This window comes from Rhinolophus ferrumequinum, chromosome 26, assembly GCF_004115265.2.
Source record: "Rhinolophus ferrumequinum isolate MPI-CBG mRhiFer1 chromosome 26, mRhiFer1_v1.p, whole genome shotgun sequence".
NCBI classification, from domain to species: Eukaryota; Metazoa; Chordata; class Mammalia; order Chiroptera; family Rhinolophidae; genus Rhinolophus; species Rhinolophus ferrumequinum.
The window spans coordinates 7,782,278-7,792,793 of NC_046309.1; the positions used below are offsets into that span (position 1 = coordinate 7,782,278).

Genomic DNA, 10,516 nt, shown 5'->3' on the forward strand with positions numbered 1-10,516 from the left:
CTGAGGGGGACATCCTGAGAAACATACCCCTCCTCGTATTTTTTCCAACCAGGCAAATGATCCAGGTGGAAAGATGACTACCTGTCTCTCTAATCTAATGACCACGTTGGGGCTGGAACAGAGTGAGATAGGAAGAGGCCCCTCAGTGAGCGTTGAGGGAACTGGCTCTGAACCAGAGAGGGAGAAATAGTAATACAAGTGGAGGTGAGGTGGCGGGCAGGAAGGGTGCTTTCGGTTAAGGGCAGCTGCACTGGGATCACTGCATAAGCCGTAGAGCCAGTGTCACCACCGGGTCATGGAATCCAGAAAGTCCAGTGAGAATTTAGCCTATCATAGACCATCCTACTTTCTCCATTGGCTCATTCTCGATTCTATAAGCTGGAATGTTTGTTTCTGAAGGGAGGATGTAGGTATGAGGGGATCAGCTGCGTCCTTCCTTGGAGGCAGTACTGCCTGTTTGGGGTACTGTGCGCCTATGTCATAGAGGATCCGCTGAGTGTTGTCAGAGAGGATCTGGGTATGTGGTGACGCTGATGACCAAAGCTGGAAGGACTACATTAGTCGCTGGCTCAGGAAGCCGAGCATGTCTTCTCCGGCAATGCACTAGGAGCGGCTAGTCTCCACAGTTCCTGACGTGTGCGCATGATAAACTCACTCCTTACCCCAAACCAACTAATTATCATATATCAGAATTTCTGGGATGGTCTAAATACATCTTAGAAGTGGTTGTGATACGCAGCCAGGGTTCCAAAACACCAAAATTATGGAACCCCTCAGTCTGGAAACATCCACCCAGAATATTCAACTAGGTACCCAGGTATTGAAAGGGAAATAGAGGGGAGACTGTGTCTCCTTTGTCCATATGACATGCTGGGTTTACTGCTCACCATGTGACACTTTTACAATGTTCGGTGGACACATCTGAACACTGAGCTGGGCCAATCAGGAATTTGAAGGGAGACATAAAAGTAAAGGTGGATGGATGCCTGACCTGAAAGTTCAGGATAAGTTGGGGGTGGTGGTCATTGAGTCTATGGTAAATAGATCAAACTACAGATTTATCAGGTAGGAGAGACTCAAAGGAATTTGATCAGGAGAGCGAAGAGGATGAAACAGCAGCTGGAGAAGCTAAAAAGTGACATGGGGGACAGGGGCAGGGGACGACGGCCAGTCCTCAGAGATATCTTGTTTCCTTCGCTTGCTGAGGTCTTACCCAAAATTGCAACCAGTCCTCAGAGATATCTTGTTTCCTTCGCTTGCTGAGGTCTTACCCAAAATTGCAACCAAAGAACCCTCACTAGAACTCTGATTGCGAACTGTAAGCGAGAAACATGCTGTTTCCCCTTGGGTCTTCAAGCCTGGCATAGACCTGTCTCCCCATCTGGAACGCACTTCCTTTTCCTCTTTCTCACTCAAGCATCTACTTCTTAAAAAACGGGTTGACTCTTTCTTCTACTTGGCCCCCCAGAACAAGCTACAACCCACTCTCTGTTCACTCTTCACTCACTCTTTGCTCATACCTCTGTTTATTCCTTTCCATGTTAAATGGTATTTTTCTGTTCACTTATCTCCGCTACTCAATTTTGAGCTCCTTGAGGATAGATTTATGTCTGATTTATATGTTTCACTAGTATCTAGTGTAACTTTGGGCACATAATGGTTGCTGCATAGAAGCTTGTTAATTGAATACATTCTTAAAGATCGGTCGGGCCTGAGGTTGTTGAATTTTCTGTTTTCCCATACGCTCAGAAAAGGGTTGATAAATATAAAATCTTTTCAGAATTGGGTCTTCAGCTTGCGAGTAATTTCCCCAGGTAATTTCTTATTGAAAATATCTACTAAAAACCCTTAGTAGAAAATTCTCCTCTTTTGTCTTGAAACATAATGCTTTTATAAAAAGTTTAAAAGAGAACTAAGACATAAGAATAATAAAATTAGTATATTAAACCGAATTTCTTTTGTTATTTAATGACAGTATGCCTTTACAAGCAATAAAAATGAGCCAGTTAGCATAACTGCGCAAAACATGAGATTTTGAAATGAGAATTTAACTCTTACTATAGTGACACAGTTGTTTTTATGAACTGTGACTTCAATTGCATCAGCAGTTGTGTAAATACTTGACACCTGGAGTCAGAATGGGACTGTATCTTGCATACCTGTCTGAGCCGCTGATGTGATACCTATGACTAAATCTGGAAGTCCATGGGCATCATATAAACTTCATATTATAGAGGGATTTTTTTTTTGGGGGGGCTACCACCCTTGATTCATGACTGGGTGCCTTCAAGAGAGAGTAATGGGTCCTGTGTTACAATCCATTATTGGCTATTCAGATAGCCAGTATTGAGCCAAATTGAATCAATAAATTGAAAGTAGGTGTTTTTTTTTTTTATTTAAAGCTTTTCTCCTTATTCACAAAGTATGTCCTTTATCCTCAGTCCTCACTCTATTCTTCTCGTCTTCCCTATCAGCAAAGCAGTCACTGATCTGTTCAGTGTCTATTTTCTGTATACCCTCATATGTCCTTGCCAAACACATAATGATGTTTTGTATAGATGCTTTTGTTTTATTTATTCTTTTACATTTTTGAGACAATAATATTCATCTGACTTGGTATGAAACAGTGCAGAAAGATCCCCTGTACCTGTAACCTAATTTTCCCCAGTGATAACATCTTGAAAAGATAGTACAATATCACATTTCAAGACTGTTATATAAATGGAATCATATAACATGGCCCCTCCAGATGCATAATTTTATTTGGGGACAGCAGCAAAAATGATGAGAAAGTTGATGAGAAATTTAGTCTATAATCTGTAGTACCTGCGGCAGTGTTTCAGCTTCACTTCTTTATTATAACATCTTCCAAGTTGCTTTCCTAGTTTAACCTTAAGTGATTCTTGCTTTGGCTAGGTGAAATAGCAAAGGAATATGAAATAAATTATCAAAGAATGAGAAATAATAGACAGTCCAAATTTCATGAAAGGAAAACATTTACTTTAAAAAACAATGTGTGTGTGTGTTTAAATTTATACCACACCTCCCCAGAGAAGAATGGGGTAAAGTTTCCCAAAATGTCTTAGGGCTAAATAAATGCAAAACTGAATTGAAACATAGTCTTCTATTTTTTAATACAACAATTATAATTAAACGAATACGTAGAGCATTAAATGTAACTTAGAAAAAAATGTTCTGTGTTGAAAGTTGATGCTTTGGAAAAAGCAGATTAATAAATAGAGAATGAGGACAGAGATGAAACTTTCCTGGTCCTCGGCAAGGATCTTCTGTGTGTGGCCTAGGGCCGATCCCTCGGGTTCTTTGTCATTCCCAATTTGAATAAAAAAATCTATGAGTTTCCCAAGTGGTGACTGTCATTTTCTTTGGGTAAATGGATAGGTGATGATTTTCATTTCTATCTTCAGGTAATAAGAAAAAGCACAAGTTATTTCTAAAGTAAGTTGGTTTTGTTATTTAGAACAATAGAAAGGAGGTAGAGAGAAGTTTCTATCTCAGAAGTTTGGGGCAAAAGAAGACCTAAATGTGAGTGACAAAGAATGCCTAAGGACTGCAAGAGGTGAAAGAGAAGGTGGGGAGGTGGGAGGCAATGGTTTATGCATACCATGTCACCCCGAAAATAAGACCCAGCCGCACCATCAGCTCCAATGCATCTTTTGGAGCAAAAATTAATATAAGACCCGGTATATATTATAATATATTATATTATACCCAGTCTTATATAAGATTTATATAAGACCCGGTCTTATATTAAAATAAGAACAGGTCTTATATTAATTTTTGCTCCAAAAGACGCATTAGAGCTGATGGTCTGGCTAGGTCTTATTTTCGGGGAAACATGGTAGTTCCTCTGTGGAGGGACAAAGTAGGTGCCTGGAAAGATGTTTCTCACATAATTCTTGACTTTCGCCTCCTACATGAGGACAGGTGGATGTTTTAGGGAGGGGTCGAAATTAACATGCTCTTTATGTTTATAAGACATTTGTGGCTTTTGTTCACTATTGGAGTCTTTTTATCCTGTAACTTGTATTTTAATTGACTGGACCTAAGTTTCCTGAACCAAAGTTGCTATTGCCTTAAATTCTTGAACTTTCCATTAATTTTGAAGTGTATTTCCTAAGTAATATAAAATTATTTACCAGATAGTTACAGCCAGACACACCTAATTTTGCTGTAATAAGTGTTTAGCACCGTTTTGGGACAGCATAGCTGCTCCATTGCATCTCACTGTCAGGATGTGTTATCTATGGAGGCAATGATGCTTCCTCCATTAGAAACAGTACCACGGGCTGTTACCTAAGAGCTGAGTGAGGAGCTGCAAACACCTGCCTCTTCTGGAGGTTCTGTGGGTTGCCTGGAATGAAGAAAATTCTTAATGAGTGTTTTATTCTCACGGCAGGGTAATTTAATTTCCTGGATATCCATCAGCAACAGTATACCAGCTCCTTTATTAATTCTCACCAGTTTGTATTTTCCTGCTAATTGCATTGTCCTCTTTCCTCCCAGCCTCTCTAAGGTGCTTTTAACTCTTGGGTAACCTAAGTCCCTGAGTCCTAACATGGCAGATCAAAATGAAATGACGTTCGCAGTTGGAGTTTTTATGATAGTGGAAAGAGACTGGCAAGGTGTTATATGTGTAGGATGTGAGGTGAGGGAGAATGTTGTGAGACAGCATTTCTAGGAGGAGGAAACGACTAAGCAGCAGTTCCAAGGAGAGAGAACCTGGCATGATAAAAGGGGTAAACGATTTGCTGGGTTAGGATCCGAGAGTCTGATGGTATGTGGAGCAGGAGCATGGATGAGGGATCCTCTTGGATCGGGGCGGGGGATCAGGAGGCAGCTATAACGGAACTTCTGCCAGAGTGAGGTTGGTGAATTTGACCGGAGGAGTCTAAGGAACCGGAATCAGCTTGGAGCTGGTGACGCTGCTGGTGACCTAAGGTTAGGTTACGTGGAGGAAGGACATCTGACGGGCCAGCCTTGGGCTCAAACCCACCACTGTGGGTGAAGGATCCAGGGCTCCAGTCATGCATGTCTCACAGAAGCATAATATATTTCCTTTAAGTTCTGCCTTCAGAGTTCTTTCTTCAACAGAGCTTAGACACATGTTCGTGGGAGTCTATCTTTGAGACAGATGCACTGTGTTTTTTTTTCCCCCAAAAAAAATTCTTATGTAAATTTATTATGCAAACAGAAGTTCACCAAGCTTGGGATATTTGCATCACAGATATACAGGAACACACTCTGTAAACCAGATTTTCTAATGGGAAGATCGTGTAGGACTGGTGCTGTGGGTAACGGGGTGGGAGGAAGGATGAGGGAAGGCATTCCTTGGAAATCTAGGGATGGTTTGGAAAAGGTTTGGGAAGATGGCAGGAGCAGGAACAATGCTGGTGTCTGATTTCTTCTACCAGATTGATCTGGGCTGTGCTGGGAACAGCAAAACAGGACAAAGGGTAGATGCAAAGTGCCTCTTACTTTTGAAGCTAGCTCCCTTCATGTGCATGTCTAAGGGAGAAGTCCCGGTCGGAATTTGCTGTGTGGATAGTCACAGTGTATGGGCTTCCCTATCCAACCACAGCTGTGAAGAAAGGGCGTGAAGGGGGGAAATGTCCCAGGGCACACAACCTAGAGGTGTGAGTCTTGTGTTATTTATTACCAGGTAGCTTGATCTCCAATAAATCTTTCTTTCTTTCTTCCTTTCTTTCTTTCTTTCTCTCTCTCTCTCTTCCTTCCTTCCTTCCTTCCTTCCTTCCTTCCTTCCTTCCTTCCTTTCTTTCTTGCTTGCTTTCTTGCTTTCTTTCCTTCCTTCCTTCCTTCCTTCCTTCCTTCCTTCCTTCCTTCCTTCCTTCTTTCCTTTTTCTTTCTTTCAAACTACCACAGGGCATGTTCCTATTTGTGGGCCTCTCCAAAAGTAGGCAGATACTTTTGATTCCACAGTTAAGGCCACTGGGGAAAAGAGTTTTTCATCCTGAGAACTTTCTCTCCTTCACCTCCCAATGGACTAATTACTTACCCTCCTTGTAAACTTTGTGAAAAACTGAAGAACTAAATGGGAAGCAATTATCTCCTTCTGATATGCAAACACTTTCCTTCAGCTTCTCCTCCTAAAATAATCAGCACACAGATCTACTCAGATTTTCCCCCTGAGAGACTCCTTCCTGCTACGCTCTTCTCTGCACATTCCCTTCTTACAAAATTAAAAATAATCAACAGCCTAGAGCAGTCCATTGCCTGTTTTTCATAGTGTTCTCTCTGGAGTGGAGCCTGACTGGTTTGGGGAGGTGTTGCTTGCCTTGGGCCTCTACAGTAATCACCCCTTCACAACCAGCATCAGCCAGCCGTGATATTCTCAAAAAACTTGTCTGTGGTCCCTTGCTACTCAACGGGTGGTCATTGGAGTCTCCTGAGAGCTTGTTAGAAATGCAGACTCTCAGATGGGCACTAGACTTCTGGGGGGATCACTTCATACATTATATAAATGTCTAACCACTGCACTATATGCCTGAAACTAATATAGAATAATATTGAATGTCAACTATAAAAAAATAGTCATGGGGATATAAAATACAGTATAGGGAATATAGTCAATAATATAGCAACTATGTACAGTGCCACGTGGGTAGTAGACTTACTGGGATATTTGCTTTGTGAGGTATATAAATGTGTAATCACTATATTGTTTTGTACACCAAATTTATTGGGGTGACATTGGTTAGTAAAATTATGTAGGTTTGAAGTGTACAGTTCTGTAATATGTTATCTATATATTGCATTGTGTGTCTACATAGAGCAGATAATTTTTGACAAAGGAGCCAAAAAACATACAATTGAGAAAAGAAAACCTCTTTAATAAATGGTGCTGGGAAAATTGGAAAGCCACGTGCAAAAGAATGAAATTTGACTGCTCTCTGTCACCATGTATCAACATTAACTCAAAGTGGACCAAAGTCCTAAACATAACACCTGAAACAATAAATTGCATAGAAGAAAGCGTAAGTACTAAACGTATGGATCTTGAGTTCCGAGAGGATTTTATAAATTTGCCCTCAAAGGCAAAGGAAGTAAAAGCAAAAATAAATGAATGGGACTGTATCCAACTAAAAAGCCTCTGCACAGCAAAAGTAACTATCAACAAAACAAAGAGGCAACCAACCGCATGGGAGAAGAGATTTGCAAACAACGCCTCCGATAAGGGGCTAATATCCAAAACATATAAAGCAGAATTATTTTGAATATCTTCATCATCTTTACATTTATTCTACAAATATTTACTCTTTGAGGTGGTGAGCGGAGAATAAAGAAAATAAACCAGTTGGTGCAACAGCCACAGGACGCGCCAGAGTCGTTGCTCTGATGTGTAGTGGGAGGAGACCAGATTTTCGACCAGAAGCTGAAAATAGGAACCTAAAGGGACCCTCTGTTTTGGGTGAGAGGCATCTCAGCAGGAAAGAAACAAACTTTTCAGAAAGTCAGAGAGGGGGCACCTGGATTAGGAGAGGGGTTTGGGTGACACCAGAAGTCCACAGTGACAACCAGGGACCCCTAAGTGAGCCAGGTCTCCAAAGCTAGACACCGTATCTGCCAATGAGCCCACAGTTCCCTGCCTTGTTTATTTCCACATAGTAGACTTTTAAAAAGCTTGACATTTGTGGTAAATTAGTCGCGTTTGCTGTCTTAAAGTAAGTGGGGCTGGGAGAACTTCCTTGATGAGTGAAGTGATTGCACCGTGTACGGAAATGCAGTTTGGTAAATTAAAAGTGTATTTGCAGAAAGAATTTGGTAGAATATTTTAATTTGGGGCTGTTTTAGAAAATCCAGGATAGGTGAAAGCGAAGCGAATACCATTATTCTGAGGCTTTTTAAAATTTCAGTTGGGTGAGGGAAGGGAAGTGGAGTTGATATTTCATCCCAGAAGGAATATGGGAACCAACAAGCTTTCAGAAATAAACACACACACACACACACACCCCACCCCCCGGCTGGGTATCTCCTGACCAGAGATCAGGATGCTATACCTTGAATGGAAAACCCATGTAGTTTCTTTTATGGAAAGCCCCCCCCGCCCTGCTGCCCCAGACTGGTGTTCTTGTAGCTGCTAGCGAGTATGGGGAGCACCTGCATGGCGGCCTGTGAGAGCTCTGGGCTCTGGGCCAGAGAGGGTAGCGCGGAGGACACACTGTGGTTGTCACTCAGAGGAAAAACCTACAGGAACTTGGCCTTCCCAGCTAGCCGGTGCTCTGCCTGCTCACAACACTACTTGACTGAGTCTCTCCGGGTCCCCTGGGCTTGTGGTCGTGCCTTGTGGAGGCCTTTCAGCCTCCGCACCTGTCCTTGTAGCACTGCCTTGAATGTCTCATTGCGGAGGGTAAGGATAAAGGGGTTGAGACAGGGGGTGAGGACGGATGTCACCAAGGTGACGGTCTTGTTGACGTCCACAGAACGTGCTTTGCCGGGCCTGACATAGAGGAAGATGGTGCTACCATAGCCAGTGAACAGCAGGGTGAGGTGAGACCCACACGTGGAGAAAGCCTTCCGGCGGCCGCTGGCAGAGGGGATCCGTAGCACGGCGCTCACAATGTAGCCGTAGGAGATGAGTGTCACGAGGAAGGAGCTGAGGACAAAGGCCAGCGCCATCACGAAGTCCCAGAATTCCAGCAGGCTGGTGTTGGAGCAGGACAGCTGCAGCAGCGGTGCGTTGTCACAGAAGTGGTTAATGACATTGCCGTGGCAATCACTGAGACGGGCCCGGGAGAGGACCGTGGGTACCATGGTGAGGAACGGGCTTGCCCAGGCGGCCCCTGCCAGCTGGATGCACATAGCCCAGCTCATCAGAGGCCGTAGCGCAGTGGGTGGCAGATGGCCCCAAAGCGGTCGAGGGCCATGTCTCACAGGATGAGGAAGGCGGTGGAACCCAGCGAGAAGTAGAAGTAGAACTGGACCATGCAGCCAGTGAAGGAAATGACTCTGTGGGGCGCCAGCGGGTCCGAGAGCATCCCGGGCACTGTGGTCATGGTCAGCAAGACCTCCAGCAGGGAGAAGTTGCCCGGGAAGAAGTACATGGGTGTGTGGAGGCGGGTGTCGGCCACGACCATGACGATGACGACGGCGTTCCCCGTGAAGGCGAGGAGATAAAGCGTGAGGAAGGGCCCTGGAGCAGAGCCTGCAGCTCACCAAAAGAGGAGAAGCCCAAGAGGACAAATTCGGAAGGCTGGCTCAGATTGGCCATGATCCAGAGGCTGTGTCACTGCGTGGAAAGGAAATGAGAGCGATGGAGAAGATAGACATACAAGGTTGGACAATTAAGTTTGTGAACTTAATTGTTCGACCTTTTCATACGTGTGCGTGTGTGTGTGTGTGTGTGTATATATGCACATATATATATGAAATATACATATATATATATACACACACACACACACACATACATACATATATATATAGGAGAGAGAGAATCATTGACTGTGAAACAGAGACAGCGAGAATAGGACAAGAAAGGCCAAGTTGGTAATAAACAGAAGGACATAGAGAGAAATAAAGAAATATAACAACATAGGGATGTGAAAATCACAGATAGAGTTAGGGAGTCATAGAAGTAAAATCATGGAAATTCATGGATCAGAAGAGAAAAAAAAAAAAGCAGATTAAGACGACATAGCAATAGACCCAGACATTTAGGGAGAAGGAAACAAAAGAGAAATAGAGAAGGAAGAGAGGAAGACAAAATACGTGAGAGGGAAAACCAGAAAAAGATAGGGAGGGGAGGGGACATGGAAAGAAAGAGCGGGGATCAGTGTAAGTCCCTTGGCAGCTCCCAAGTGTTGGGCTGCGAGGTCTGTGTCATGACCCAGAGGCTGTGCACCAGGGACCCTTCTAGAGGGTCCCTTCAAGTCTTTCTGGCTGTGTCTCTGTTGAGGACCCTCAGAGTTCTGAGTCAATAAATTCGCTTTCTTTAAGGAGATCATCTGGTGTGTATTTGCAGAGAGAGAGCAGAAAGGACACGGGCTCACAGGGATAAGCCTCAGAAGCAGGTGGCTGCTCTGCCAGCACCTAGGTCCTTAGCCTTCTGGCCAGTGACACTGCTTGTCTGCCGCAGATCTCCCCTGCACCGTGCCACCGCCTCGCTCGCATGGCCGTTTGGGGCGTGACCTTGGACGTGTGTTTGCATTCTGCTCTGACATTCGCTTTTGTGGAATATAAATTGCTCCTCTCTATTACTTCCCTGTCTGAGCCTCTGTTTGCTCAGCTGTAAAATGAAGATCCTAACAGTGCTAGCTGCTAGGGCTGCTGCAAAGATGAAATGAGTCCACTGCTTAGTAGAGCGACGCCACGTGCCAAGTAGTCAACAAACAGCCATCATTGTTCTCATTGTGGCTGCCAATGAACTGCCATCATCTCTCCGCCTTCTTTAGAGTCAACATGGGTGTGTGTCTGTAGAGAGAGGGACAGAGAGAGAGAGAGAGAGAGAGAGAGAGAGAGGGGGAGAGAATATTTCCAC

At 43.8% G+C, this 10,516-nt stretch overlaps 1 protein-coding gene across 1 annotated transcript; it reads right to left on the reverse strand.

Moving 5' to 3' along the window:
* Nucleotides 1-8,274: 8,274 nt before the first annotated feature.
* On the reverse strand, nt 8,275-9,247 carry LOC117017987 (olfactory receptor 6V1). Its single transcript, XM_033098647.1, is given in 3 exon segments — nt 8,275-8,855; nt 8,858-9,172; nt 9,175-9,247. Coding segments are annotated over 3 exon segments (969 nt in total).
* Nucleotides 9,248-10,516: the final 1,269 nt, after the last annotated feature.